At 42.8% G+C, this 27,184-nt stretch overlaps 1 protein-coding gene across 3 annotated transcripts; it reads left to right on the top strand.

The window, feature by feature from the left end:
• Window positions 1-212: 212 nt before the first annotated feature.
• Window positions 213-26,955, top strand: MAP3K8 (mitogen-activated protein kinase kinase kinase 8). Of its 3 annotated transcripts, none has more exons than XM_086333913.1 (8): window positions 213-348; window positions 4,632-4,993; window positions 13,521-13,688; window positions 16,107-16,368; window positions 17,883-17,989; window positions 22,961-23,113; window positions 23,840-24,086; window positions 25,822-26,955. In XM_086333913.1, the coding sequence occupies exons 2-8, from the start codon at window positions 4,655-4,657 to the stop codon at window positions 25,950-25,952; spliced, it is 1,407 nt and encodes a 468-aa protein (XP_086190039.1). In that variant the 5' UTR covers window positions 213-348; window positions 4,632-4,654; the 3' UTR covers window positions 25,953-26,955. The 3 variants fall into 3 exon arrangements, with proteins under 3 accessions (XP_086190039.1, XP_086190040.1, XP_086190038.1); XM_086333912.1 differs by lacking the exon at window positions 213-348 and adding an exon at window positions 644-745; XM_086333914.1 differs by lacking the exon at window positions 4,632-4,993 and having other exon boundaries at window positions 220-348.
• The last annotated feature ends 229 nt before the right edge of the window (window positions 26,956-27,184 follow it).

Below are 27,184 nucleotides of genomic sequence, written 5' to 3'. Positions count from 1 at the left end.
CGCAAGCCGGCGGGCTCTTTCTGTTTACGGAGAGAAAGGGGAAATGGAAAAGGCGGGGAGGCGGCGGCTGGAGTCTGCTGCGCCGCCCCTCGGCCGGCTCAGACGCCGTGACTCAGGGGCCGACGAGGGCGGCCCGGGAGCGCGAGCTGCTCCGGGCTCATTTGGCAGCTCGGACCTGGACTGCTCGCCACGCTCCGGGGCCGGTCGCCCTGGCTCCCTCTTCTGCTGTCGCCGGGCTTGGGGACCCCGGAGCGCCCGGCTCCCGGGGGCTGCCCACCAGCTGCGACGAGAGCCGTCGGGGGACCGCGGCGGGAGCGCTCCGCTCGCGAGACCGCGCGGAGGCCGCAGGTAACGCAGACTTTGGGGGCTCTGGGGTATCGTTAGATCGCAGCCCTGCTGGGTGCCCCGGGGGTTCCCACCCTGAGATCCGGGGAGCCCCGGCATCAGGGCGTGGGGCTGCGGGGTGTATTCCGGGGCTCCAGGAGGTAGGAGCTGCCCTCTTCCAGCTGCGGCGCTCCTGTGCTGCTCGCGGGTAGTCGCTGCAGCCGGCACAGCTGGAAAGCACCTTGCGCAAGGGTCTCTCGGGGCGCCGCCCCCGACTCCTCCCCCTTCCTCCTGCTTCCCGGATCCCGAGTGCGCGGGCAGAGCAGGTCCCGGCGATGCACCCGGAGGCTGGGGCCCGCTGTCACTGCGCCTCCCGCCGCGTGCGCCACCTGCACAGCTGCTCTCTCCCTGCCCAGACCCGGTGAGTGCACCCCGGAGGCGGGGGCCCCCAGCTGCCCCTCGCCCTAACGAGGGTTGCTCTTCTAACTTAACTTGCAAGCCCTTTAAGGCTCCCTTCGCTTTAAGGAAAGAGACGGGAAGAAGGGAGTAGGGGTGGGGGCTGGTGGGACCGAGAGACATGGAAGAGCTGAAACTTAAGTTTCATGCTTGTTCCGTGGACCGTCTTCTGTGACTAATAGGGTGATTATAGCAGAAGACCAGTGCTGGGTTTTTGGCCTAAGAAAGAATCTTCAGGGGAAAAATGTTATTTCACAGATGTTTCCCCGTGGAAATTCAGTATTCAGGATTGCGAAGTTTAAAAGGAAGAACGGCATACAGATTTTCCCAAAAGTTAACTGTCTTTACGTGAAACACTGCAGTCTGTTTCACTTTGGGAAAGACATATTTTGGACTGCTCTTGATAAAAACAGGGAAAGAAGCGCTAATTCAGTTGGCTTCTGTATCTGTGGCCTGAGTTGTAGGTACTTGCCAAGTAGAAGGTTATCTGACTCGGCAAACGCCCCCAGATCTGATGGGTGGAGGTTTGTGTGCAGTGTTTCCGACTGAGGTCTCCTGTAAGGAAAATTGGAGAGCTTCATTCTGGGGCTTTTTGAGAACAAAAATATCATTAGAGAAAGTCTTCCTGGATGTGTGCCCCGAGGGGCAATGTAATATTTTGGCAGAAAAATGTTTTAAATGGGAAGTACCACAGGGTATAATCATCCTTTTGTTAAGTAGGAACTTAGGCCAGTCATGTTGGCCATTTTCACTCACACTTGCCAGGAAACCCTCAACTTTTGTTTGTGTAGATAAAAGAAGCCAGGAGTATGCCATTTATGTTTAGGAAAAGTATTTCCTCTTGATTGTATTGCCAGTGTCAGAAATAATTAAGAGCAGATAATTTTGACTGTGGTGGTGGTTTAGTTACCCAGTCGTGTCTGATCCTCGTGACCCCATGGACTATACCCTGCAGGCTCCTCTGCCCATGGGATTTTAGACATGGACAAATGGGCAGAATTTTGACTATATCTGCCCATTTGTCCATGTCTAAAATTGGTATACTCCCCAACTGCAGTAACAACCAGTGATTTAATGCAGATTTTTTTTTTAAACTGTAAACTGTGTGGAGAAGGGTCCTTGTGGTTAACGTGGAATACAGATACCTTCACCATTCACACTTTTTCTAGATGGCTACTGATGGTGAATAACTAGGAAATTGTTAGCATTTTGTCTGCCTAGTTAAGGCCTGAAAGTGCTACAGCTTTTGCTCAGACCTTTAGTGGATGAACTGGTCATCAGGGTTGCCTCGGGAGCGCACAGATTTGCGTGAGAGGAGGGTGGCGTTGCTAAGGAATTAGTGGCACGGAAGACACACTCCTTCACCTCCCTGCCCTCCCTCTGTGCATTCCCTCCCTCCTCTAGCTTCCAGTTTACGGGTGTGTGTGTCTCCGCCTCTTAGGTTTTACATATAAATGCTCCAGACTTTCTGGAGAATATAAGAACCAAAACCTGCCTTTCCACTCTCTGGATCAGCTGACCTGTAAACTGTATGGACCTTTTTCTCTCTTTCTTTAACCCTGTTACCCCTGGGAACTTTATTTTCTCTCTGGCCAGCCTTTTGAGAAGTAAACCTAGCAGCTTTGGAAGTTTTTAGCCAGTGGGATCCAAAATTGGGCTGTTTTTGTTTTAATTCCGTTTTTGGTTTTTTTTTTTCCTGTAAATTTTGCAAGTAGAAACTGCAACTAAACAGCCCCATGAAACCCAAGTTGAAGGTTCCTCCATTAACCTAAGAAATTCCTTTCAGAATTCAACAGACTCCAAGACCCTAAATCAGTCTTCCTCCAAGACCCGCTAGGTCTCAGAGAGGGGGGCTTCCTTTGCTCTCTAGATGCAACTATCAGTGATAACAGCCATCAAAACGTTTCATAGGTTTCTTTCTTTTTTTTTTTTTCTTCTTTGTCTCTTATTTTAGAAACGATCTTTAAAACCTTGCTGCAAAGAAGTGGGGGAATAGGTAGCCACATCCCATTTGCAGATAAGAAAGCTGCTCTGTTGAGGTATCTGCAAAGCCAGGAATCAGACTCGGTCCTTTGCTTTCATGCACATCATAGCAGCTGCAAAAGACACAGTTGATTCACTGTGTACCAGACTCTGCACCTAGGACCTTGTGCTCTTGAGCTCCTTTGATCCTCACAACCACCTATGAAGGACATGCTGTTATTACTTGCATTTTACAGATGGGGAACGTTGATGTGCAGTGGGGTTAAAGAGGGCTTTGCAGGTGGTTCTGTGGGTAAAGATTAGCAGACAGAAAAGGAGAGGCTAGAGATTGGATCCCCTGCAGTCTGAGTCTAGGTGGGGTGTCAGACTGCAGTATCTTACCTTCTTATCCCAGACACTGTTTGTAGAGCGGAAATTGATCCCCCAGTAACTTAATAATGGCACAAAATTGCATGGTTCATTTCTCCAGTGAAATTCACCAAGAGGTCTGTGTCTGGGTCTTGTGGGCAGGGGACCCTGAGGTGGAATATTTCCCTGGGTTTGGTGTGTGTGCTCCAGGTTGATGGGAGCCTGTGGCTTTTATTATCCCAGTGTGCATTGAAGGCTTATGCTTTTAAGAACCTGAAACATCTCTCAGAGAGAGGCTGCTTCCAGGAGTGCAGTAGTTTAAGTAGACATACATACCTTTCTATTTTCTTGGTCCCTTAAGTCCTTTTATCTTTAACCCTTTGGGATGGGATTGTTCTAAAATCCTGTGTTACAGCCTCACAGTTTACAATTCATTTCTCTTCATTTTCTTATTTACAGATCCCCAAGTATGGCTCCTGATGTGTGTAAAAAACTGAAATACAGTTTTGGCTAAGCAGACTTAGTTGACCTTGTCTGTGTCTTGTTTATGATAGATTTGGCTGCCCTGGCCTCTTACCACAACTTCTAGAGAGTCATTGATTTAGATGTTATATGAACCCTCTTGAGTCTGTGAAATGCATGCTTTGTCCCGTTAAAGAGTTCTGGTCACAGGAGGGGACAGCTGATTACAGGTTAAAAGAATCTTCTCCTTTCTCATAGCCATCCTCAGCAGAAGGAGAATTTGAGGTTTGCTGTCTTCCTTCTAAGTGAGCCGTTTAATTTATTTGCATCAGAATTATTCCTGAAACTTGACTTACCATCACCAAATTTGCTTAGATTAAAATCCATTTGAGATGCTTCTGGCTTCAAGACCTGAATTTTATTTGCAAAGCTAGCTCCTGAATTTGGTAAAGGAAATTTTTTTTAAAGTGTATTTCTATTTTTATTTTATGTATTTATTTATCTTTGGCTATACCATGTGGCTTGAAGAATCTTCATTCCCCCACCTGGGATTGAACACAGGATCCTGTGGTAAAAGGGCTGAGTCCTAACCACTGAACTGTCAGGGAATTCCCAGAGAGTTTCTTTTCTTTTTAAATTCACCCAAGGCCTAAAAGTCACAGAGATCATGCAGAAAGGGTTGCCCCTTTTGGGAGAGCAGCAGGTTGGAAACTGTCAAGACCCAGGCGCCTCAGCTCCTGCTCCTCAAGTTCATACTTGAATTTAGTGAACGTTTATTTTCAGAGGCTACAGCTGATGCCAGCAACTCAGTGAGTAAATGGGTAGGTAGTGAGTTCACTGGATCTCAGGTTTCCTCTCTGTAAAATCAGCGCCAGATTAAAGGTTATCTCAGGTCCCTTTCTTCACTGTCTGTGCACTTGACCTCACACACCCTGTGGCTGGAGCCCCTATTTTATGAACAAAAGCATATAGAAGTCTGTACCCAGTCCATCTTGTCAGTTTCCTGTTGATCGCAAACACACACACAGTAAAGTAAGTAGTCGCGCTTTCTTCTGCAGACTCTTTGGAGAGCCCAACAGTGATGGAGTTCATGAGCACCGGGAGTGACAACAAAGAAGAACTCGATTTATTAATGAAACATTTGAATGTGTCCGATGTGATAGACATTATGGAAAATCTTTATGCAAGTGAAGAGCCAGCGGTTTATGAACCCAGTCTGCTGACCATGTGTCAGGACAGTAACCACAACGAGGAGGAGCGGTCTGAGTCTCTGCTGCTCAGTGGGCAGGAGGGGCCCTGGTTGTCCTCAGTCAGATACGGGACCGTGGAGGACTTGCTTGCTTTTGCAAACCACATATCCAACACTGCGAAGCGTTTATACAGACGCCGACCTCAAGAATCTGGAATTTTGTTAAATATGGTATGTTTTTTCCTCATCAGTTGAGTGCTGTGTGTTCAGCTTCCTACTCCTGCTACATTTAATGCTGAGTGGGATTTGAACCTTGTTCAGACTGGCTGCCAGGTACAGTTTTTAAAAATGGAATATCTGTAAGAATGACCTCCGTGTGAAAGATGCAAAAAATACAGCCTTCATTAAAAGTTTTGTTTAAACAATCTTCTCCATATTTTAGAAGTAGTTCTACAAATAGGTAATTAAGAAGAATGAATTTTAATTTCATTATTCACTAAAGAGCTCACTTGTCAATTAAGTCAAAGAGAAAGGCTTTGAGACTCATGTGAGAGGGGAATAAAGACTTTGTCTTTATATATATATATATAATATAGTATAGTTTATGTATAATTTTATGTTACAGGTGTACAATATAATGATTCACAATTTTTGAAGGATATACTCCATGTATATTATTTTAAAATATTGGCTATATTTCCTATGTAACACAGTATATCCTTATAGGTTATTTTACACATAATAGTTTGTACCTCTCAATCCCCTACCCCCTTCCTTTCCCTCTACCCACTGTTAGCCATTAGTTTATTTTCTATGAGTCTGTTTCTTTTTTTAATATTTATTAATTTGTTTTACTTTTTAGATTCCACATGTAAGTGATATCATACAGTGTTTGTGTTTGTCTGACTTAATTTCACTTAAAAGCATAATACCCTCCATGTTGTTGCAAATGGCAAAATTCCGTTCTTTTTTATGACTGAGTAGTATTCCGTTGTGTGTGTGTGTGTGTGTGTGTGTGTGTACCACATCTTCTTTATCCATTCATGTGTTGACAGATGGTTAGATTGCTTCCACTTCTTGGCAATTGTAAATAATGCTGCTGAGAACACTGGGATGCATGTGTCTTATTGAATTATTGTTTCCATTTTTTTCAGATATATGCCCCAGAGTAGAGTTGCTTGGGAATATGGTGGTTCTCTTTTAAGTTTTTTGAGAAACCTCCATCCTGTTTTCCATGGTAGCTGCACCAATTTGCATTCCCACGAACAGTGTAGGATTCCCTTATCTTCACATCCTCATCAGCATTCGTTATTTGTGTTCTTTTCGATGATAACCATTCTTTCAGGTGTGAGGTGATATCTCCTTGTAGTCTTGATTTGCATTTCCCAGTGATTAGAGATGTTGAGCATTTTTTCCTGTGCTTGTTGCCTATTTGCATATCCTCTTGGGGGAAATGTCAGTTGAGGTCTTCTGCCCATTTTTTAATCGGGTTGTTATTTTTTTGATGTTGAAGAACTGTAGGAACTGTTGGTATATTTTGAATATTCACCCTTTCCTTATTGGTAGTATCATTTGAAAATATTTTCTCCTGTTCAGTAGGTTGTCTTTGTGTTTTGTCCTTGGTTTCCTTTGCTGTGCAAAAGTTTTTAGGTTTAATTAGGCCCCATTTGTTTATTCTTGCTTTTATTTCCTTTGCTGTAGGAGACAGATCCAAAAAATATTGCTATAATTTATATCAAAGAATGTTCTGTTTAATTAACATTTTTGAAGGCTGAATTTTTGTGCCCCTCTTTTGTTACATCTTGAAACATCATAGTATTAGTACTGGCTAAATTCAATTCTTGTAGAAATGTAGTTTGTGTGCAGTAAGTAGTTATCCAGAGATGCTCTCTCTTTAATTGGTGAGGTATGAATGACAAGGGATATATTTGTTTAGTTATCCTAAGTATGCAAATAATCTAAAATATTGTGACAACACTTAGTTGCTACAATAGAAGATCAGGTGATGTATTGGGGTGTGGTTAGTCTCTTAGTGTGTCAAAGGTGAAGGTAGGTGCTGGCTAAAGGTGATCTAATTTTTGGAAAAGAACAATTCTCAAAGGAGTGGGAACAATTCTCAAAACATGCTTACTGATGATGAAAGCACCTCAGTTTCCTTTGGTGCATATAAATGGAAAGATGGTTAATATATGGAGGGTGGCGTTGAACAAGTAGAGTCTGTACCAAGTACCTAATTATTATTATTATTTTTTGTGTACCTCATTTGTTTAGTTCAAAACAACACAGTGATTTAGGTCAGCTATGTAGCGAATTGTTTTGTTAGAAGCCAGCTGTGTTCACCTATCGCTCAATTGCCAGCAAGATTGCAAAATCATGTTTTACAAAAAAAAGTAAAGGTTACATTTTGCATTGTTGTATGACTTGCTTTGGTCTGGATATGCCAAAGTGTATTTGATACTTAACTTTGTCTTGAGAAGAGTACTTTTTTTCATACATGCAAAGTCATAATTTGAACTAGGGGTCATACCTGTTTGTCTTAGCTAAAATATAGCTGGAGAACTCTGGTTCAAAATAACATATATGTCTATGATCAGAAACATAATGGTTTATGTGTTTGTTTTTTGCATACTTACTTGTTAAAATGATTATTTTAAAGGAAACCATACAGAATAAACACATTGTTTTTGCTTGTAAATATGTAGAGACTTCCCTTCTTTCCCCTGGCCAATCAGACTGATGAGAGATGGGCCGTAGAATTGGGAATGTGCGGAAGGGAATTCGGGGAAATTTCATTTCTCTGCTTTACAAGATGATGGCTAGTCATCTACTGAACACGTTGGTTCCAAGTGTACCTTCATACGGACCACATGCTCCCTTCCAGGATTTGTCCATTCGTTTGCTAGACAGAGCTCAAACATCTACAGGGCATGAGGTGCTTTTTCAGGTGCTAGAAATACAGTTTGTGTTTCCTGGTCGCTTTCTGTGTGCTGAAGGAGGCAAGTAAACATGTAATTATAATGCAGTGTAACATTTCTCAATACAGCTACGCCCTGATCAGGGGAATGGTCAGGCAAGATACCTCACATAACCATGAGGGTTGATAGGAGGAAGGGAGAACATTAGAGAGGCCTCCAAGAGGAATTAAAAAATAATTTTTTTTTCCCCTTGTTTTTGGCCACACCATGCAACTTGCAGGATCTTAGTTTCCCAACCAGGGATTGAACCCCGGGCCCTGGCAGAGTGGAACTGCTGAGTCCTAACCACTGCCTTGCCAGGGGAATTCCCCCCAAGAGGAAGTGATGTTTTAATTACTGAGTTGGAATCAGCCAGATGAAGGGGATGGAGAGCAGAGAATGTTCCAGATGGTGAGATTGGAGGCATAGATACATGGTGTGTTGCTGGCAACTAACAATCACAGCACCATGGAATTAGACAGGGTGGAGGGCCCAGGAATTACAAAAATAACCTGTAGCACAGGCATGTGAAACGGTGGTCTGCATGTGTGTGCAGGTAGCAGCTATTTTCCTAAAAATAATATTTATAAAGATTCCTCCAACATCCACAGGACCTGGGGAAGAAACGTGAGGAGACTAAGCCAGGGAATGCTTTGTATGAGGATGCTACAAGTTACCTATAATCTAGACCAACTCTCACCCACATCTGAGATTAATAGCCTAAAATGAATTCTCAACACTCAACTCTTGGGTGATTATTGGGAAGCTGAAGATCCCTAAGGAGCTCACTCAGAGGTGTGGGTGTGTGATGCTGAGTGCTGCTCCTCAGGGCTTAGTCACGGATTCCTGGCTTCTCAGTCTTAAAAAACCTTAAAGATACTTGAATCAAGCTCTATCTCTGAGACTTGGCTCACCCCATTCATCATCTCCAATAATTGCTGGGGCATTTTCGCCTTTGCTTGGAAAACTGTGACGAAGCATGCATCATATTCTGGGGTGTGTGTGGTCATATCAGGCCAACTGATTGCAGAGAAGTCCTTCCTTAGACGGCACAAACATTTATGTGTGAGCCCCCTTAGTCCTAGCCCTACTTCTTGGCCATAAAAATGGGATGAATCTCATAGGTATATGCTGAGTAGTGGTAAAGAGGCCCTTGAGTTAAAGGGCCCGGCATGTATCTCAGCTCTGAAATGGCTTAGGTGACACCAAGCCAGCTACTACAACCTCTGTGCCTCTGTTTACTCATTTGTAAAATGGGTAAGTGGCCACATTCACTCCACATGGTTGTTTGGGGCAAATAATTACAAGTGACCTGTGTGCACATGGTGAGTGTTGAAAGGACACAGGCCGCTGTGGTTGTCACGCCCCTTCCTTACGACAGTCCTCCCAGTGTTTACAAAGCTGCACGTCTTCCCTCTTCTTCCCTCGTCCCCACGTCTTCCCTCTTCTTCCCTCGTCCCCCACGTCTTCCCTCTTCTTTCCCCATCACCCCTGGCTGTGCCTGCCCCTTCCTGTGCACTGTGCTGTTAACTTTCCTCCTCCTTGGGTCTCAGGCCCCAGCCAGTGCCCATCTGATAGCCCAGAACTTGAACCCGGCTGTCCCTTTGCTGTGGGACCAGCAGGGGAGCACAGAGCCAGCTTGGCCTTTGTTCTAGATCCCTTATCTCTCTTCATGTAGCCCAAGGTCACATCCATTTTCTAGCTACCACATCACCCTTATGGAATCATTCTCACTGACTTACCTACTCAAATGCTGTTTCTGGGCTGGTGATGTGTCATGCCAATGGCAGTGATCAGGATAAATAAATGGACAGCATAGGGGCTTCCCAGGTGATGCAGTGGTAAAGAATTTGCCTGTCAATGCAGGAGACTCAGGAGATGTGGGTTCAATCCCTGGGTCAGGAAGATCTCCTGGTGAAGGAAATAGCAAACCACTCCAGTATTCTTGCCTGGAGAATCTCATGGACAGAGGAGCCTGGCGGGTGACAGTCCACGGGGTTGCAAAAAGTTGAACATGACTGAGCTACTGAGCACGTGCGCACACACACAACACACACACACACACACACGGACAGCTTGCCTCCAATGTCTGCACTTGAATGTGGCTTTAGTACATGGAAGAGTTGACAGAGATAATGGACAACAGAGATTTCCAGAAGATTATTTACTTGGGCTGCTAGAAAGAAGAAGAAGAAGGGGAAAAATATTTCAAACCCAGATAGGGAAGGTCTGGGACTTGGGAAGATCCCAGGACTTGCAGAACCACATACTGGCCAACACGTGTGTGTCACCCTGCACGTTCAGGGTCTGTCATCAGAGATGGTGTGGAGAACTCTCAGGGCGTTCAGAGAAGAATGTGGGGAATGGTACACTGGGGTGAAGGAACTGCAGAATTTGATCTAAAGAGGAGAAGGCCAAGCCGTCTCAGTGGACTGTAAATTAGGCATTTGGTCACTGGGTTCAACTTTAATTACAACCTCTGGAAAACTGAAGGCTCTTATCTAAAGAATAGGAGCTGTGGCTTGAGGTCAGACAGACCTGACTGTCACTGCCTACTGAATTCCTTAACCTCTTCAAGTCAGTTTCTTCATCTCTAAGTGGAGATAAAGAGAGTCCTTACGTCACAGACTTGTGCGAAACTCATGTGTTAGTGCTGAAGTACTCAGCACAGTGCCTGGCCCAGAGCTAGCACTCAGAAGATGGCTAGTATTGTTACTCTTATCCTCTCAGCTAAGAGGACACTGGGCCAGAGTGGGCTAAAGCAGATTGGAGTTGAACAAAAGTAAAACTTTCAAGTGAAGTCAGACAAAGACAAATATCCCATGATGTCATGTATATGTGGAATCTAAAAACATGATACAAAGGAAATTATTTACAAAATAGAAACAGACTCAACAGATGTCGAAAACAAACATATGGTTACCAAAGGAGAAAGGTAAACAAACATGGTTACCAAAGGAGAAAGGTGAGGGGAAAGGGAGAAATTAGGAGTTTGGGGTTAGCATGTACAAACTGCTACATATAAAATAGATAAACAACAAGGACCCGCCATATAGCACAGGGGATTCTACTCAGTATCTTGTAATAACTTATAATGGAAAAGAACCTCAAAAAGAATGTATATGTGTTTATGTAACTGAATCGCTATCCTGAACACCTGAAATTAACACAACATTGTAAATCAACTATACTTCAGTGATTAAAAAAAAAAAAAAAAAAACTAAAAAAAAGTAAGATTTTTTTTTTCGAAGGCTGCTTAAACCCTGAAGTGAGCCCTGGAGAATCAAGAGCAATTGGATCTGTAAATATTTAATAACAAGGAAGAGGCGGTAAAGCCAGTGCAGCTGAGTGCCAAGAGCACAGTTCTGTCTTGAGGACTAAACCCACCATGTCCCCAGCCTCCTGTAGAAGTGGCCTCCAGGAACTTGAGGTGACGCTTCTTGAAATGAGGTCATATTTAAAACTTGGCAAGACCATGGTCTCTGCTTAGTTATGGTCCCTCTCGAGTCTTGCACAGCGGTCAGGCTCAGTAAATGCTAAAGTTTTGAGTGTGAGTAACTTCACATTTCTAAGTATGAGCCTCTTTCTCTGTTTCATCCCCTGACTAATAGTGCACATGTCTGTGGGGTGTAGTTACGATTAGCAATAATTGGTCCTGAATGAATAACCCTTACGGTCACCAGGGTTGTTCCCAGAGCAGGGTCGAGTAAGCAGCCCAGTGGGTCTGGAGATGAATCGCTATCTTCTCTCCCCAAGTGATCCGCATTCCCCTGCAGCCTCTTCCGTTCTTGAAATAACTTTGTGTCACTTTAATAGTCTCATAATTCCCGAAGTCATAATATTACTAATGACTTGTAGGTAAAACCTGTATTTTTGGGATTCTAGCCGGAGAAGACAATGGCACCCCACTCCAGTACTCTTGCCTGGAAAATCCCATGGATGGAGGAGCCTGGAAGGCTGCAGTCCATGGGGTCGCTGAGAGTCGGACACGACTGAGCGACTTCACTTCCACATTTCACTTTCTTGCATTGGAGAAGGAAATGGCAACCATCTCCAGTGTTCTTGCCTGGAGAATCCCAGGGACGGGGGAGCCTGGTAGGTTGCCGTCCATGGGGTCGCACAGAGTTGGACACGACTGAAGCGACTTAGCAGCAGCAGCAGCAGCAGCCCTTGAAAAAAACCGTACACCATTTTTTTTATAAAAAGAATGTGCTCCAGGTCACCTCTCTTGTGAACTTATTAACTTGTTTTCATTTTATTTATTATTATTTCTCCCTTTAATTTTTCACTCTTTAAAAATTGAGATAGAGTTTCTATGCAGTAGAATACACAGAGGGCTTCCCTGGTGGCTCAGATGGTAAAGAATCTGCTTGCAATGCAGGAGACACAGGTTTAATCCCTGGGTCAGGAAGATCCCCTGGAAAAGGAAATGGCCACCCACTCCAGTATTCTTGCCCGGAGAATTTCATGGACAATGGAGCATGGCAGGCTATATATAGTCCATGGGGTCACAAAGAGTCAGACATGACTGAGTGACTAACACACACACACAGAATACAAAGATCTTTAATATCCAGTTTTGACATGGGTACATACCCTTATAATCCATACTGCTATCGAGATATCTCTCTCTTAATTTTTTAGTTATTATTTTTATTTATTTATTTGAGTTGATTTACAATGTTGCATTCATTTCAGGTATGCAGCCAAGTGTTTCAGTTATGCTGTATATTCTTTTTTAGATTCTTTTCCCTTATAGATTATTGCAAAATATTGAGTGGTGTTTCCTTTGCTACACAGTAGGTCCTTGTTGGTTATCTATTTTATATATAGTAGTGTGTGTATGTTAATCTCAAACTCCTAATTTATCCTCTCCCATTTCCCCTTTGGAAACCGTAAGTTTGTTTTCTGCTTTGTATATAAGTTCATTTGTGTCTTTTTTTTTTTTTAAGTTTCCACATGTAAATGATATCATGTGGTATTTGTCTTTCTCTGTTTGACTTCACTTTGTATCATCTCTAGATCTATCCGTGTTGCTGCAAATGACATTGGTTCATTCTTTTTCATGGCTGAGTAGTATTCCATTGCATATATATGTACCACATCTTTATCTATCTTAGGTTGTGGCTCTCAGTTTTTGAGTTAGCTGTCTTGTTCAAAGTGTCTGCTGACACTCAGAGCTCAGGGACTGTCTGTCTCTTGTTCTTGCCTCCTCAGCACCAAACATAGAGCCTGGCCCATATCATGCCCTCAGTAAACATTAAATGAGTGAGTAGATGAGAGAGAATTCTGCCCTTGCTTTATTTATCTCAACTTACAGCTCTGGCAAAACACATTGTTTCCCAGAATCCTCTGTGATCATCAGTTCATTTCCGCACTCTCTCTGTGTGCGTCACCTCTGAGTAATAGTTATGCAGACTAACAGGTTAGCACATTTTAATTGGAAACCAGTCAGCTTGCGTGTACAGGTTACATTTCTGCAATCTTTATTTTCAGCCTTTTGATCACAACAATCAGGGTGCCTTAGATAAACCATTTTTAAAGTTCTCTTTCGCAATGAATTACTCACATGCAGATAGAAATACGATCAGGCCTGGCCAGTGACGTGTTTCTGTTACATGCTTTCTCTGTCTTGCTGAAGCTCTAAATATAGCCTCTGTACACTGTTAGGATTACATACAGTGACATTCATTTTTAACACTGCGTTTAAGAATGTGTTCTAACATAACCAGTTCCTGAAGGGTGGGTCTTGGAAGAGAACCTTGCTGAAATTCTCACCCTCCTGCATGTTTGCTTTGTTGTAGGTAATCACTCCTCAGAATGGACGCTACCAGATAGACTCTGATGTTCTGCTCATCCCTTGGAAGCTGACCTACAGGAACATTGGCTCCGATTTCATTCCTCGGGGGGCATTTGGGAAAGTGTACTTAGCACAAGATATAAAGACTAAGAAAAGGATGGCATGTAAATTGGTATGTACTTCATAACCAGACACGGTGCCCTGAGTGTTGGCGTTGGGGCTTTTGTGTGTTTCTTTACCCAAAGCTGGCTACCCTTTGACTGCCTCTTGTTTGAGGGTACTCAGTCCAGCAAAGCATCTGTGTTTTATAGATAGGCTTCCTACCTGGGATCATTCAATCCCCAAGTCTACTTAAGTACAATAGTTAAGTTTAGTCAGTTTGCGCTGGTAAAAAAGAAGGTACTAGCTTACTTAGCGCCAGCTTGGATGCCTGCATCCTTCTTGTGGTAGGATGGGGGAGGGAAGCTCTCCTGCAAGAGCAAATTTATTTGCTGCTGTTTTTAATCTCACCCACAGGGGAGGGGACTAGGCAGGGAAGTAGACACTGTTCAGAAAGCCACAAGACTTCTCAGGACTACAGATTAAAGGGCTGAATTTATTTATTTATTTTTAAAATATTTATTTATTTATTTTGGCTGCACTGGGTCTTAGTTGCTGCATGTGGGATCTTCGCTTTGGCATTCAGACTCTTAGTTGCAGCATCCTGGATCTAGTCCCCAACCAAGAATTGAACTTGGGCTCCCTGCATTGGGAGCGTGGAGTCTTAGCCACTGAACCACCAGGGAAGTCCCCAAAGGCTAAATTTAAATAGACCAGTATTGAAGATACCCCATCTCTTCTTATTAAACATTCAGCACCCGCTGAGGTGCCCTCATTTTGGAATACTGGCCTAATTTGCCAAAGTGAGCAGGCACACACCCTATAACCCAGCAATTCCACTCCTGCAGGTGCCTGACCAGTAGGCATGCATCCACGATCCCCAGAAGCCATATGCTGGCGTGTCCATAGCAGCACTGTGCAATAGCCCCAAACTGGAAAGTTTGCAGATGTTGAAATGTGGTATATTTATACAATGCAATGCTGTCCAGCAAAGAGAAGAAGTGATTTACAACTGCAGTGATGTAGATAAATCTACATTAGGTGAAGCTAGAACAGCTGGACACAAAACAGGATCCATTCTATGAGATTCCACTTATACTGAGTTGGCCAAAACATTTTTTCAGGTTTTCCCATTATATCGTGTGGAAAAACCTGAAGGAACGTTTTGGCCGACCCTATATAAAGGCCCAAAAGGCTAAACAGACATGTTGGAAATCCCATCTCTGGGTGTCCCTGGGGAGCGGTGACAGGTAGGGGCCAGCAGGGGGTTTCAGGGATGCTGGTGAAGTTCTGTTTCCTGATCTACATGGTGGTTACATGGGTGTGTTCGGTTGAAAATTTATTGAGTGTGATAATCTGTTTTGCATTTTTGTGTATGTCTCTTACACTTTAAAGTTTTTTAGGGGCAATGAAATAGACTCACTTTTGATTTAACAAAAAACAAAATAGAAAATAATGACACTATCATCTCAGTCACTCTTTTCATCATGAGGGCCTCGTTTGTGCCTCCATAAAGGTTGACCCAGAGCATCTGTTATTAAGGGGAAAAAAGGAAGTAATATAGTAGTTATTTGAAGGTTGCATTTAGAAAGAGATATGTCCAAGTTAAAAAAAAAAAAATCTGGAGACATTTTTTTAAAGCTCTTAGAGCCAGAAAGTGTTCTGTTTTTCAGTTTTATCACAAAAGACATGGCAAATAGCTTTGTGGGCTGTTTTCCTTGCAGTCCTTATATTTAATTTTTAAGCTGTGTGTTTTCTTAAAAAAGAGAAACATGTAAGATGATTAACAACCCCAAACAGTTCATAAGGATGCAGGCTAAAGAATGAGACCCCTTTCCTTGCAGCAGTTACCATTAATGGGTTCTTACACGTCCTTCCAGAAAATTTCTATGGACATGTGTCTGTATAGTGGAATATTGTTTTACAAATGCGAACATAATATATGCATTTCTGCATCTTGCCTACTTCAGTCTAACAGTTTATTTTGGAGGCATTCCTGTCATGTAAGAGTTACTTCTTTCTTTATTAATGACTATTGATTTTCCATAGAATAGATGGTCAGTGCTTATTTAAATGCATTGTTAGAACGTGAACTGTGAGACTAGAGACAGTGTTTTATGACAAGGAAGACTGAAAATAATGACCCAAAATCTAGGTAGCATAGAAATTCCATGTATAACAGATGGGAAATTACCTTCTGTGGGTCAATCGTGAACAATTCTTTCATTGGTGTCTCTACTCTAAATGAAATTAGTATTTTATTATTTTGTCCTTTATTTTCTTATTTTGAATTTTTTCACCTTATGCAGACATTAATGTAAAGGCAGATCCCAAGTAAACATTATCTTTACTCTGGAGTACAATTTCATAATACATCAGAGTATTCTTGAGGGCATTTGTTTGCCTTCTGGCTTGTAAGTTGACCTATATTGTGTATATTTTTCATTGTCCTGGGGTTGTTGAGGATATTCCTTGTGCTTTTGTGTTCTAGATCCCAGTAGACCAATTTAAGCCATCTGATGTGGAAATCCAGGCTTGCTTCCGGCACGAGAACATCGCCGAGTTATATGGCGCCGTTCTATGGGGTGAAACTGTCCATCTCTTCATGGAAGCAGGTGAAGGAGGGTCTGTCCTGGAGAAACTGGAGAGCTGTGGACCCATGAGAGAATTTGAGATTATTTGGGTGACAAAACATGTTCTCAAGGGACTTGATTTTCTGCACTCAAAGAAAGTGATCCACCATGACATTAAACGTGAGTTATCTTTGGATGTGTCCCTTTTTGGCTTAAACAGACTAGCTGGACTTTAGGCAGATGGGCTCTTCTATTCAATATGAAGGTCCTTGATGGCATGAGGACTGCCCATGGGTCAGGAATATCCCCTAGAAGGAAATGGCAACCCACTCTAGTATTCTTGCCTAGAAAATTCCATGGACAGAGGAGCCTGGTAGTCCATGGGGTTGCAAAGAGTCGTATACAACTGAGCAACTAAGCATGAGTATGGTGGTTTTCTAAGAGTAAGAGATTGTGGGGAAATACATAAGGGAGCTCCACTATGAATCCTTAATATCTAAGCATAAAGTGGGCTAGCAAAACTTGTACTGAGAAAAGTTGGGTATTTTACTTTTTAGTTTTAGAAAGTGGCTTGATAATAGTACACAGTATATAAAATATAAAAAATATTTCCCACCTTTATTGAGAAATAATTGACAATATAACACATGTTTAAGATGTACAGTGTAGTAATTTGATACATGTATATATTGCAAAGTGATTATCATGATAAGGTTAGTTAACACATCATCCATCTCATGTATTTATAATTTTTTTGTGTGGTGAGAACTTTTAAAATCTGCAGCTTACAAAAATACCATACAGTATTGGAAAATACCCTGATGCTGGGAAGGATTGAAGGCAAAAGGGGAAGGGGGTGGCAGAGAATTAAGTGGTTAGATAGCATCACTGACTCAGTGGACATGAATTTGAACAAATTCCAGGAGATAGTGGAGGACAGAGGAGCTTGGAGAGCTGCAGTCCATGGGGTCACAAAGAGTCAGACACCACTTAGCGACCGAACAGCAACAATTGTTAACTATAGTCACCATGCTATACCTTACTTCTGGACATATAGTCCCAGAAGTTTTTGATCTCGTTACTGGAAGTTTGTACCTTTTTTACCACCATCCCAAATTCTCTTTCCCCAACCCCTGGCAACCACTTTGTTCTGTGTTTCTATGTTTGCTTGCTTTTTTCTTTTTTAGACTCCTCATAAAAGTTAGGTTGTATAATATTTGTCTTTCTCTCTCTGATTTATTTAGCCATCAAGGTTCATCCATGTTGTCACAAATAGCAGGATTTCCTTCTTTTTTATGGCTGTATAATATCCCATTATATTAATATGTATCAGGCAACATATATGTGTATATCACAAAATTTGCATATGTATAAATCTTCTTTATCCATTCGTCCATTGATAGATGCTTAGCTTGTTTCCATGTCTTGGCTATTGTAATTTGAGGATTATTAATGACTACCTTCATTTATATCCACTTTGACTGAATTCTTGACAAATCTGAAGTGATTTTTACCTAAACTCGCACCCACATTCACCTTTCCCTTTTGAATATAATGCACTCATATCAATAAAGGAAGCATTTCAATGTATCTTTATTTGAAACCCAATTTAAATAATGTTTCCATTTTGTTTATGGATAGATACACAATTTTTTACTAAAATTTCTCCTCTCTTTATTCTCCTCTCTTTATAGCTAGCAACATCGTTTTCATGTCCACAAAAGCTGTTTTGGTGGATTTTGGTCTAAGTGTCCAAATGACCGAAGAGATCTATTTTCCTAAGGACCTCCGTGGAACAGAGGTAATTATGTTCATCCAAAAAATGGGCAATAGCTTTTTTTTTTTTTTTTAGTATTTATTTATGTTTTGCTGTCCTTGGGTCTTAATTGTGGCATTCGGGGTCTTTCTTTGTGATGCATGGGCTTCTCTCAAGTTGTGGTGCTCAGACTCCAGAGCCAGTGGGCTCAGTAGTTGTGGGACATGGCTTCGTTGCCCTGAGGCGTGTGTGATCTTAGTTCCCCAACCAGGGATCAAACCCGCATCCCCTGCATTGCATGGCTGATTCTTAACTACTGGACCACCAGCACAGTCTGGCAATATCTTATCAACAGGAAAGATAAGATGTTCTATCATTACTGCAGAAAGGACAAAGAAGGGGAAGAAATCCATTACATTAAATCATTATTATCATGGGAACCTTTTTAATAAGCGTTCACTCTGTGTCGTGTGCTCATTTTAACACTTTATTTGGATTGTATTATTTTATCCTCACAATACTATTATCATAGGGAAATACTATTATTACCATTTTAAAATAAGAAAATAAGCTTGAAGAGGTTAAGGTAAAGTGCCCAAAGTTATTTAGCTACTGACAGATCAGGGAATCCAATCTAGTTTTTTCTGAGTCTATAGTCTAAGGTTTAACTGCTGTGTAACTAATATGTACATTTTCAGTATAACAGTATTACTGCTTTGGTTCAGTTATAGCCATAATCGTCATGATCATTAAGAACAACATTTATTGAGATCTGATATTTTAGGTCTTTCTTTAATCCTTGGACTCTTAAAAGAAATCTCACTTATTAGAGCACGAATGAATCTTATTTGAAGGTATAAGCTTACTATAATATTCAACTCATTTGTGAAACAAAAACAACAAAAACAAAACTTTCCCGAATCTAAATGAGATTCAGAGAAATGCATTCATGAGCTTTCAAATAATATATTTAGCATTCACATTATTAGGCTGCATCGTTGATTCATATAGTGAGTGTCTATTGGACATCTGAGCATTCAGGCTGCTGTGTATGCAAGGGATGGAACCCAAGACAAAGCCAACAAGGACTCCATTCTGGAGTTAGGACCGATTTTAAATTTACCTGGATTATTAATAAATGACCAGCCATTTAATTCACAGTCAGTTATGATGGGTGTGGGGTTGGTTGCATCTGGGAAGGTACATGGGGGTAGAATCTGCCTTCCTGGCCCATCTCCATGACAATGAGGTGTTTAGCTATCAGAGTCCCTCAGCCCCATGTCCTTCTCTGTTGAAAGTGCCCTCAGGAAGCGAAGAGGGGGCAGTTGCTGAATCTTTGCTTCAGACAGGCCAGATTACCAGGCCAGTCCCGGTATTAATCAAAAGATGAACTTTATTTTAGCTAGTAAATGTATTTCATTTACTATTACAGTGCAAGGGTTTCCCCAGTGGCTCAGCGGTAAAGAATCTGCCTGCAATGCAGGAGACGCAGGAGATGTGGATTCGATCCCCGGGTTGGGAAGATCCCCTGGAGGAGGAAATGGCAACCCATTCTAGTATTCTTGCCTGAAAAATCCCATGGACAGAGGAGCATGGTGGGCTATAATCCAAAGTGTTGCAAAGAGTCAGACACGACTAAGTGACAGAGTAGACATATGCACGCAGTTGCAAAAAGAATTGTCTGCATTTTAGGCTGGGATTTTGTCAGCCTTTTTTTAATCTTCCCCCACCCCCCTCAAACTTTAACCTTTTTAATTTGTATTGGGGCATAGCCAATTAATAATGCAGTGGTAGTTTCAGGTAAATAGTGAAGGGACTCAGCCATACATATACATGTATACACGATGGCACCCCACTCCAGTACTCTTGCCTGGAAAAGCCCATAGACGGAGGAGCCTGGTGGGCTGCAGTCCATGGGGTTGCTAAGAGTCAGACACAACTGAGCGACTTCACTTTCACTTTTCACTTTCCTGCACTGGAGAAGGAAATGGCAACCCACTCCAGTGTTCTTGCCTGGAGAATCCCAGGGACGGGGAGCCTGGTAGGCTGCTGTCTATGGGGTCGCACAGAATCGGACACGACTGAAGCGACTTAGCAGCAGCAGCAGCAACATTCTCCCCTAAACCCTCCTCCCATCCAGGTTGTGTAAGCCTTTTCTTAACTCTCTTAAAGCAGACTTTCTTGGGCAGCAGAAGAGATCTTTGGTTTTGCTTTTATTAGTGAACTTATTCTGGAAGAGATCTTTGGTTTTGCTTTTATTAGTGAACATATTCTGGAAAATACTTGGGAGAGGATCCTGGAGAGTTGTCTTCGAGCAAAATAATATTCAGAAAACTGTAGACCTTTTATTTTAAGCATGTTTTAGTCTCCAGATCTTGGGAATACTTCCCCAAAGCACAAAATCTAATAAGACTTAACACTTCTGACATGATTTCTTTGGAAATACTTCAGCATGTTTTGGCAGTTGTCAGATGTTCAGATATGTGACACTCTACTCCTTTTCCTGGAGCTAGTTTGAAAAACAAACTATTTATGGTTTTAAAAGATGGAAAATACCTTTCTCTTCCCGGCAGGATGATCAAATTGGACATTTTGCAATAACTGAAGAAAGACATCTCCTTTCTGGGATTTTCTATCAGAAGAGTGTGTATTTGAGTATGAGATAGCAACACAGTGTCTATTCCTGAATAGGAGTTTGGATTGAAGTATTTTCACCAAATGTTAATTGCTTTCTATGAAGTGCTAAACTGGCCTTGGCGTTCCTAGCTATAAAAACTCTTCTGATCCACACGGGTTTGTTTATTGTATGTCTGGCACATGTGATTGTAGTGTGGTAGGAAGTGTGCTGATGAGTTGAGATGTAGAGGCCACTTCTCAGAAAGCTTGTTTTGACCTCTCATCCTTAAAGAGCAAGAAGGCATCATTAATCAGGGTCAGCCGTGCAGATTCGCCTTCCATTAGAACTTGATCATTTGGTTTTATCAGATGTCTTCTGAACCCCCGAGCCAAGCTTCCAAATACAGACGCTGGTCACCCACGGTCTTCCTATTCAGGGCATGATCTTGTAACTGTGCCATGCGATGCACATACAGGGTTAATCCAGCCTATCTTTAAACTATTGTTTTGGAATTCCCTGGTACAGAGAAAGAAGAAATAATGAATGTGAAAAAGTAATTAGAGTTCCCTTGATAGCCTTGTTCCTTTTGTAAAGTTCTTATATAAGGTCACATGTCATCATCAAGTACTTGGGGACATACAAACACATATACACACACACACAGAGTCTCCTTCCCTTTGTAATAAATGTGTTGGGAGGTAAAGGCCTTGACACCCCCACCCCAAGCCCTACCCCGCCAAGCTCTAGGCTCCTGGGTCCATGCCTAAGGGTGCACAACCCCCAGAGAGTCTGGCTTGGGTTCCCCTCAGGCCTGTTTTAGGAAGTGCCCTTAACCCCATGCCCTGCTACTGTGGCTCCCTAGAGCTGAAGGAGTCAGGAACTGGGAGCCATGGGGCTCTGGGCAAGGGATCTGCCTCTACCACATGCCACCCCACAACCCTGCCAGGGCCCCAGGCGAGCACACAGCTGCCACTGGTGACACCAGAAGTAACACTTTGCCTAATCCTTGCTTAGGAGAGTCGCCCAGAGTCGGGGGGAAGGGAGGCAGGCACCTCTGTTAACAGTTGTCCTGACCACTGAATATGTTGCTCAACTTTGCGATTTTATTTAGTAGGAAAGTCCAAGGAGAGAGAGAGAGAGAGAAAAAAAAAAAAAAAAAAAAAAACTAGTAAAGGAACCAAGCCCAGGCAGCCCGGAAGTGTGTTGTAGGAAGTACTTGAGGCAAGTGAGGTGGGGAAACTGGGCAATTTCCCCAGTTTTTGTAAGCCAGTTCTTTCTTTATTTGCTCTGAAATGTATTCTGGGAATACTCACCCCCCCTCCATGTTCATGGCAGCATCCAAGGTTGTTAAAGCTAAATATTGACGGTGAGGGTAGGAACTGCACTGTGCCTGTACCAGCCATAAGGACAGGTCACTGGTGTTTGCTCTTTTTCTCTTTTAGAAACACACACTGCTTAGGGAAACCATTTCTAAAACAAGCCCTCCTTTTCCAGCATTGGCTCATAAAACCAACTTTCACAATGTGAACATGGCCTGCCTTTAATATTTAGTCACTGGGCTCCCTGTTGGGTAGAAATAAGAAGTGGTTCATAGAAATGACCCATTAGGATCACTTTTCCAATATTATACTTTATTTATTTGTTTTTGGCTGCTCTGGGTCTTTGTTGCTGCACAGGGGCTTTCTCTGGTTGCAGTGCGTGGGCTTCTCATTGCAGGGGCTTCTCTCTTATTGTGAAACACAGGCTCTAGGGTGCATGGGCTTTTCAGTAGTTGCAGCACATAGCTCTGTAGTTTATAGCACACAGACCCAGTTGCTCTGAAGCACGAGAAATCTTCCCGGACTGGGAATCAAACCCGTGTCCCTTGCATTGGCTGGCTGTACCACCAGGGAAGTCGTCCATTGCTACACTTTAAATTCTTCTCTTCTGTGTAGTCGGTGTTGATACTCTGGGACCTCTGCTGCTTTTGATGACTGAAGATAATTATCAGTTTGGCGTTTTAATGCCAAACATGAAATGAGGACGTGTATTTAAGTGTCCATTGAAATACAAAAGGAATTGGTATTTCATTAGGAACAGGAAACATTGATCCTTGCTTTGAAGAACTTTGAGTGGGAGTGCCAGATGTGTTCTCAGCCGTGGATGGTTTGCTGCCTGGTCTGCCTTGTGCTCAGTCTGTGGGGAGAGGTGCTGTGAGGCTGCAGGGTAAAGCTGCCTGAGGCCGCACGGGTCAGTGCTACTCCTTTGCTGAAGGGAACACAGCAGGGACATGCTGTTCTCAAGGGATGAAGTGTGCAGTGGATACAGCGAGGGGCATGTACCATCTTCCAGAACTGGGTTAGGGAAATGGTGCCTAGACCCATGAGGGGGTCAGACTGACCTTCCTGCTTCTCTTTCAGATTTACATGAGTCCGGAGGTGATCCTCTGCAGGGGCCATTCGACCAAAGCAGACATCTACAGCCTGGGGGCCACTCTCATCCACATGCAGACGGGCACCCCACCCTGGGTGAAACGTTACCCACGCTCCGCCTACCCCTCCTACCTGTACATAGTAAGTGGGGGCAGTGGGGGGAGGGTGGGGTTAGAGCATCTCACCTGCTCAGGAGAGCTGCTCTCTCTCTGATAGCACACACATCTGATGGGATGATGGTGAAGTATGACCATCATCCTCTATGGTAACACTACTATATGCTCAGTATGCTAACCATGGTATGCTGACCATATACTAGGCTTACTAACTCTCCCACATGGAGGGATCACTGTATGGAAACCCATCCAGCTATGCCCAGGCAGAAATTATACGCTATGCTGTTATACACGATGCCACTGAAAAGCATCAGAGTAGCATAAATCATTGAACTGAGGAAGTTGTATATGTTCTTTGAACACTTTCCAGAAAGACGGTATTAGATTCGAGATCCCCAGGACAGCCTGGCACATAGTGAAACACGCAGCGCCCCCCTACCCCCGCCCCCGCCACTCACCCGCCTCCTTTGACTATAGAGAAATTGAGAGGCAGGTGCTTCCCCGTTTCTGCACAGGGGCCTTTGGGCATTGCTTCTATGGAAAGCTGTGTATTCAGACCCCGAGTGTTTATCTCTGACTGCATTTAACCAAAAGATGGGTTTCACTCAGTGTCCTTAGGAAATGTTACTGAAGGGTATGAGCTGTATTCACTTCAAAACAAAAGACTTTCCAGGTCTTGTAACTAGAATACCTGTCCTGTCGAGGGTATATTTTCATGCCGTTGATGCTAAGAGAGCTGGTTTGTTCACAGATCCACAAGCAAGCACCTCCTTTGGAAGATATCGCTGAAGACTGCAGTCCTGGTATGAGAGAGCTGATTGAGGCTGCCCTGGAGAGAAACCCCAATCACCGGCCTAGGGCAGCAGACCTACTGAAACACGAGGCACTGAACCCCCCCAGGGAGGATCAACCCCGCTGCCAGAGTCTGGACTCTGCCCTCTTTGAGCGGAAGCGGCTGCTGAGCCGGAAGGAGTTAGAACTTCCTGAGAACATTGCCGGTATGGACACCCTGCAGTGTGCGGTGCCCTGGCTTCCCTTCTTTTTCTGTCTCCATCCACCTTCTAATAGAACCCATGAACATGCCTGGAAAAACAAATAGAATTAGCAGGTGCAAGCTAGTATATGTAGGATGGGTAACAACAAGTTCCTACTGTATAGCACAGGAACCTATACTCAGTATCCTGTGATAAAGCATAATGGAAAAGAATATGAAAAAGTATATATATATAATATTTTTCATATTCTTTTATATGTATATATAACTGAGTTACTTTTCTGTACAGCAGAAATTAATAAAACATTGTCAATCAACTTGACTTAAGTAAAATTAAAAAAAAAAACTGAAGTGACTTGCTGCATGCTATAAGTTGTTGGAGAGATTTCAGCAAGAATGTTAGCAAAAGCATATACCAAAAAAAAAGAAAAAATTAGCTAGGAATTCCTTGGCAGTCCAGTGGTCAAGATTCCATGCTTCCACTGCAGGGGGCATGAATTTGATTCCTGATGGGGAAGCTAGGATCTTGCAAGCCATGGGGTGTGGCCAAAAAAAAAACACTCACAATTAAAAAAAAAATCAGCTAATTTACCAGCAAGCCTAACTGGTTTCCAGTGCAGATGGAGGTAATGCTATCTTTGAGAATTATCTCTGCCTTGCTTTCTTTTGCAACAGAGAAGAGTGTTTGCTTTTAAAAATAGATCAAGCATGACAGTTTTGCTGTTGGCAAAGAGTGGGACTCTGTACAATGCAGTTATGATAAACTATGCCAGTTGTTGGTTGGAAACATCACAGCACTGATAAAATATTGAATTTGAAGGCAACCTGCATTTCTGTCTTCCTCTGCTCAAAAATCTCTCTTCCAGCTGTGAAACCTTCCCATTTAGGAAAAACGATACACATTCCAGGAACATTGGATATGCATGGAGAAGGGTTTCTATTTTTATTATGAAATCTGTGATGTTCTAACTCTGTCTGGGTCCAAACCCAGATGTCAAGCCTGGAATGCTTGTTTGCATTTCTTGGCTTCTTGTCTGACTTTCCTGTATTTGAAAAGAATCGTCTGGGATGTTGGAAAATGGGCCAGGATTTCCAGCTAATTTCTTATGGTTGTTGACTCTTTTTTTAATTCTTTTGTCTGTGCTGTATCCCATAAATTAGCCCATCGTGTTCAACTCTATGGCTTTTAGAAAAAATATTTGGCTGTACCCTGAGGCATGTGGGATCTTAGTTTCCCAACCAGGGATCGAACCCACAGCCCCTGCACTGGCAGGCAGAGTCTCAACCACTGGACCACCAGGGAAGCCCCCAATTCTATGGCTTTTTAATAATAATTCAACAGAGTTTTAATGCTGTTCCATTCAGAGCAGGCAATGGCACCACACTTCAGTACTCTTGCCTGGAAAATCCCATGGACGGAGGAGCCTGATGGGCTGCAGTCCATGGGGTCGCTAAGAGTCGGACACAACTGAGCGACTTCACTTTCACTTTTCACTTTCATGCATTGGAGAAGGAAATGGCAACCCACTCCAGTGTTCTTGCCTGGAGAATCCCAGGGACAGGGAGCCTGGTGGGCTGCCATCTACGGGGTCTCACAGAATCGGACACGACTGAAGCGACTTAGCAGCAGCAGCAGCAGCAGCAGCAGTGTTGTTTTTGTTAAGTTGAGGGAACAGGCATCTATTATTGAACATATCCCCTGATCACTTATTTTATTTTTTCGATGTTTCCTTTTTCAGACTCTTCGTGCACTGGGAGCACTGAGGAATCGGAGATGCTGAAGAGGCAGCGTTCTCTCTACATAGACCTTGGGGCCCTTGCTGGCTATTTCAACCTTGTCCGGGGTCCGCCGACCCTGGAGTATGGCTGATGGCTGGTGGCGTTTGCCCTGAATTAGGACTCAACATTCATAGATCTCTGGGAAGCTGATTCTGCCAACTCTGCATAGGATCTTCATGGAGGGAATTGTATTTTTATTGGCTGGGCTCTTCAGACTCGTGAATGTGACTCCATGTGGCTCCTGTGTGTTGATATGTGAAGCTACCCTTGGCCCGCTAGGCTGGAAAGTTCTCATTTCTCAGGTGGCATACCTGACTCTAAGGAAGCTGAGAGTTCACGGAAGGATCATTTCTCAGTGACTGATTCCATTCACTGTGCACTTTGCTCAAAATTTTAAGAATACCAATCACAAGAATAATATATTAGCCTACAATGACTGTTCTTGGTTCTATTAATAATTTAACGAAGGGAACTTCTTTTAACTCAGTGTATATATGGTGTATATTGGTATATATTGTATGATAACTCTTCAAGCCTTTGTAAATGCTGATAGAAATGAAAATCTTTATATTTGGGGTAAATAGAACAACTTGAATATTATAGCGATAAGCTGAGCTAGTGTCTTAAAAATGGCTAACCGGTGAATTGGGAGCCATGTAACAGCTGCCACTAGTGACAGGTTTGGTTCGGTTCCTATGGAAACATTTTGTACTGTACATGCTATGCTTCAGACATTTGAAACATGATGTTTTGAATGTGGATAAAACTGTGTTAAACCACATAATGTCTGTACATCCCAAAGGATGAGAATATGACCTTTAAGAAAAATGGAACATTTATAAATTCTTAATGATGCTACTTTTATAATTCTTACTTCTCTATTTTCTTGAAAGCATTTGTATATTAAAATAGCATACTGTGTATGTTTCATATCAAATGCCTTCATGAATCTTTCATACATATATATTTTTAACACTGTAATGTATGCGAGTATTCCTCCTTCAAGTATGTTTTTACATCATGCAAATGAAAATGATACTTTTATCCAACATGACCCATCAAATCAGCTGAATAAATTCAGTATTTTGCCTGAAGTCTTGTAAAGAGTGTGATTCTCAACGGGCCCAGGGATGGGTTTTAGGGGTTGGAATAGAACTTGGAGGAGAACGTGTGCCATGAGGAGGCCAAAAGTGCCCGAGAGCTTTGTGAGCTTTGCATGTTGTATGTGTGCATCTCTGCTGTTGCTGCTGTATGAAGCCATGGTTGTCATCTGGATTGTCATCTGGATTATGTATTTTCAGTACATCGTGGTTGGGAAATAAT

This window comes from Bos grunniens, chromosome 13 (genome assembly GCF_055505025.1).
Source record: "Bos grunniens cultivar Pamir isolate PY7600 chromosome 13, Bosgru_T2T1.0, whole genome shotgun sequence".
In the NCBI taxonomy this organism is placed as follows: domain Eukaryota; kingdom Metazoa; phylum Chordata; class Mammalia; order Artiodactyla; family Bovidae; genus Bos; species Bos grunniens.
Note: the sequence above shows the minus strand (reverse complement) of the source record. Positions and strands in the feature narration are given on the sequence as shown.

Excerpts from the sequence above, each read along its gene's own strand:
- MAP3K8 (XM_086333913.1), top strand. The coding sequence starts at position 4,655 with ATGGAGTTCATGAGCACCGGGAGTGACAACAAAGAAGAACTCGATTTA. Across the intron at positions 16,369-17,882 it reads GATCCACCATGACATTAAAC|CTAGCAACATCGTTTTCATG; the intron begins GTGAGTTATCTT and ends CTCTCTTTATAG. Across the intron at positions 24,087-25,821 it reads ACTTCCTGAGAACATTGCCG|ACTCTTCGTGCACTGGGAGC; the intron begins GTATGGACACCC and ends TTCCTTTTTCAG.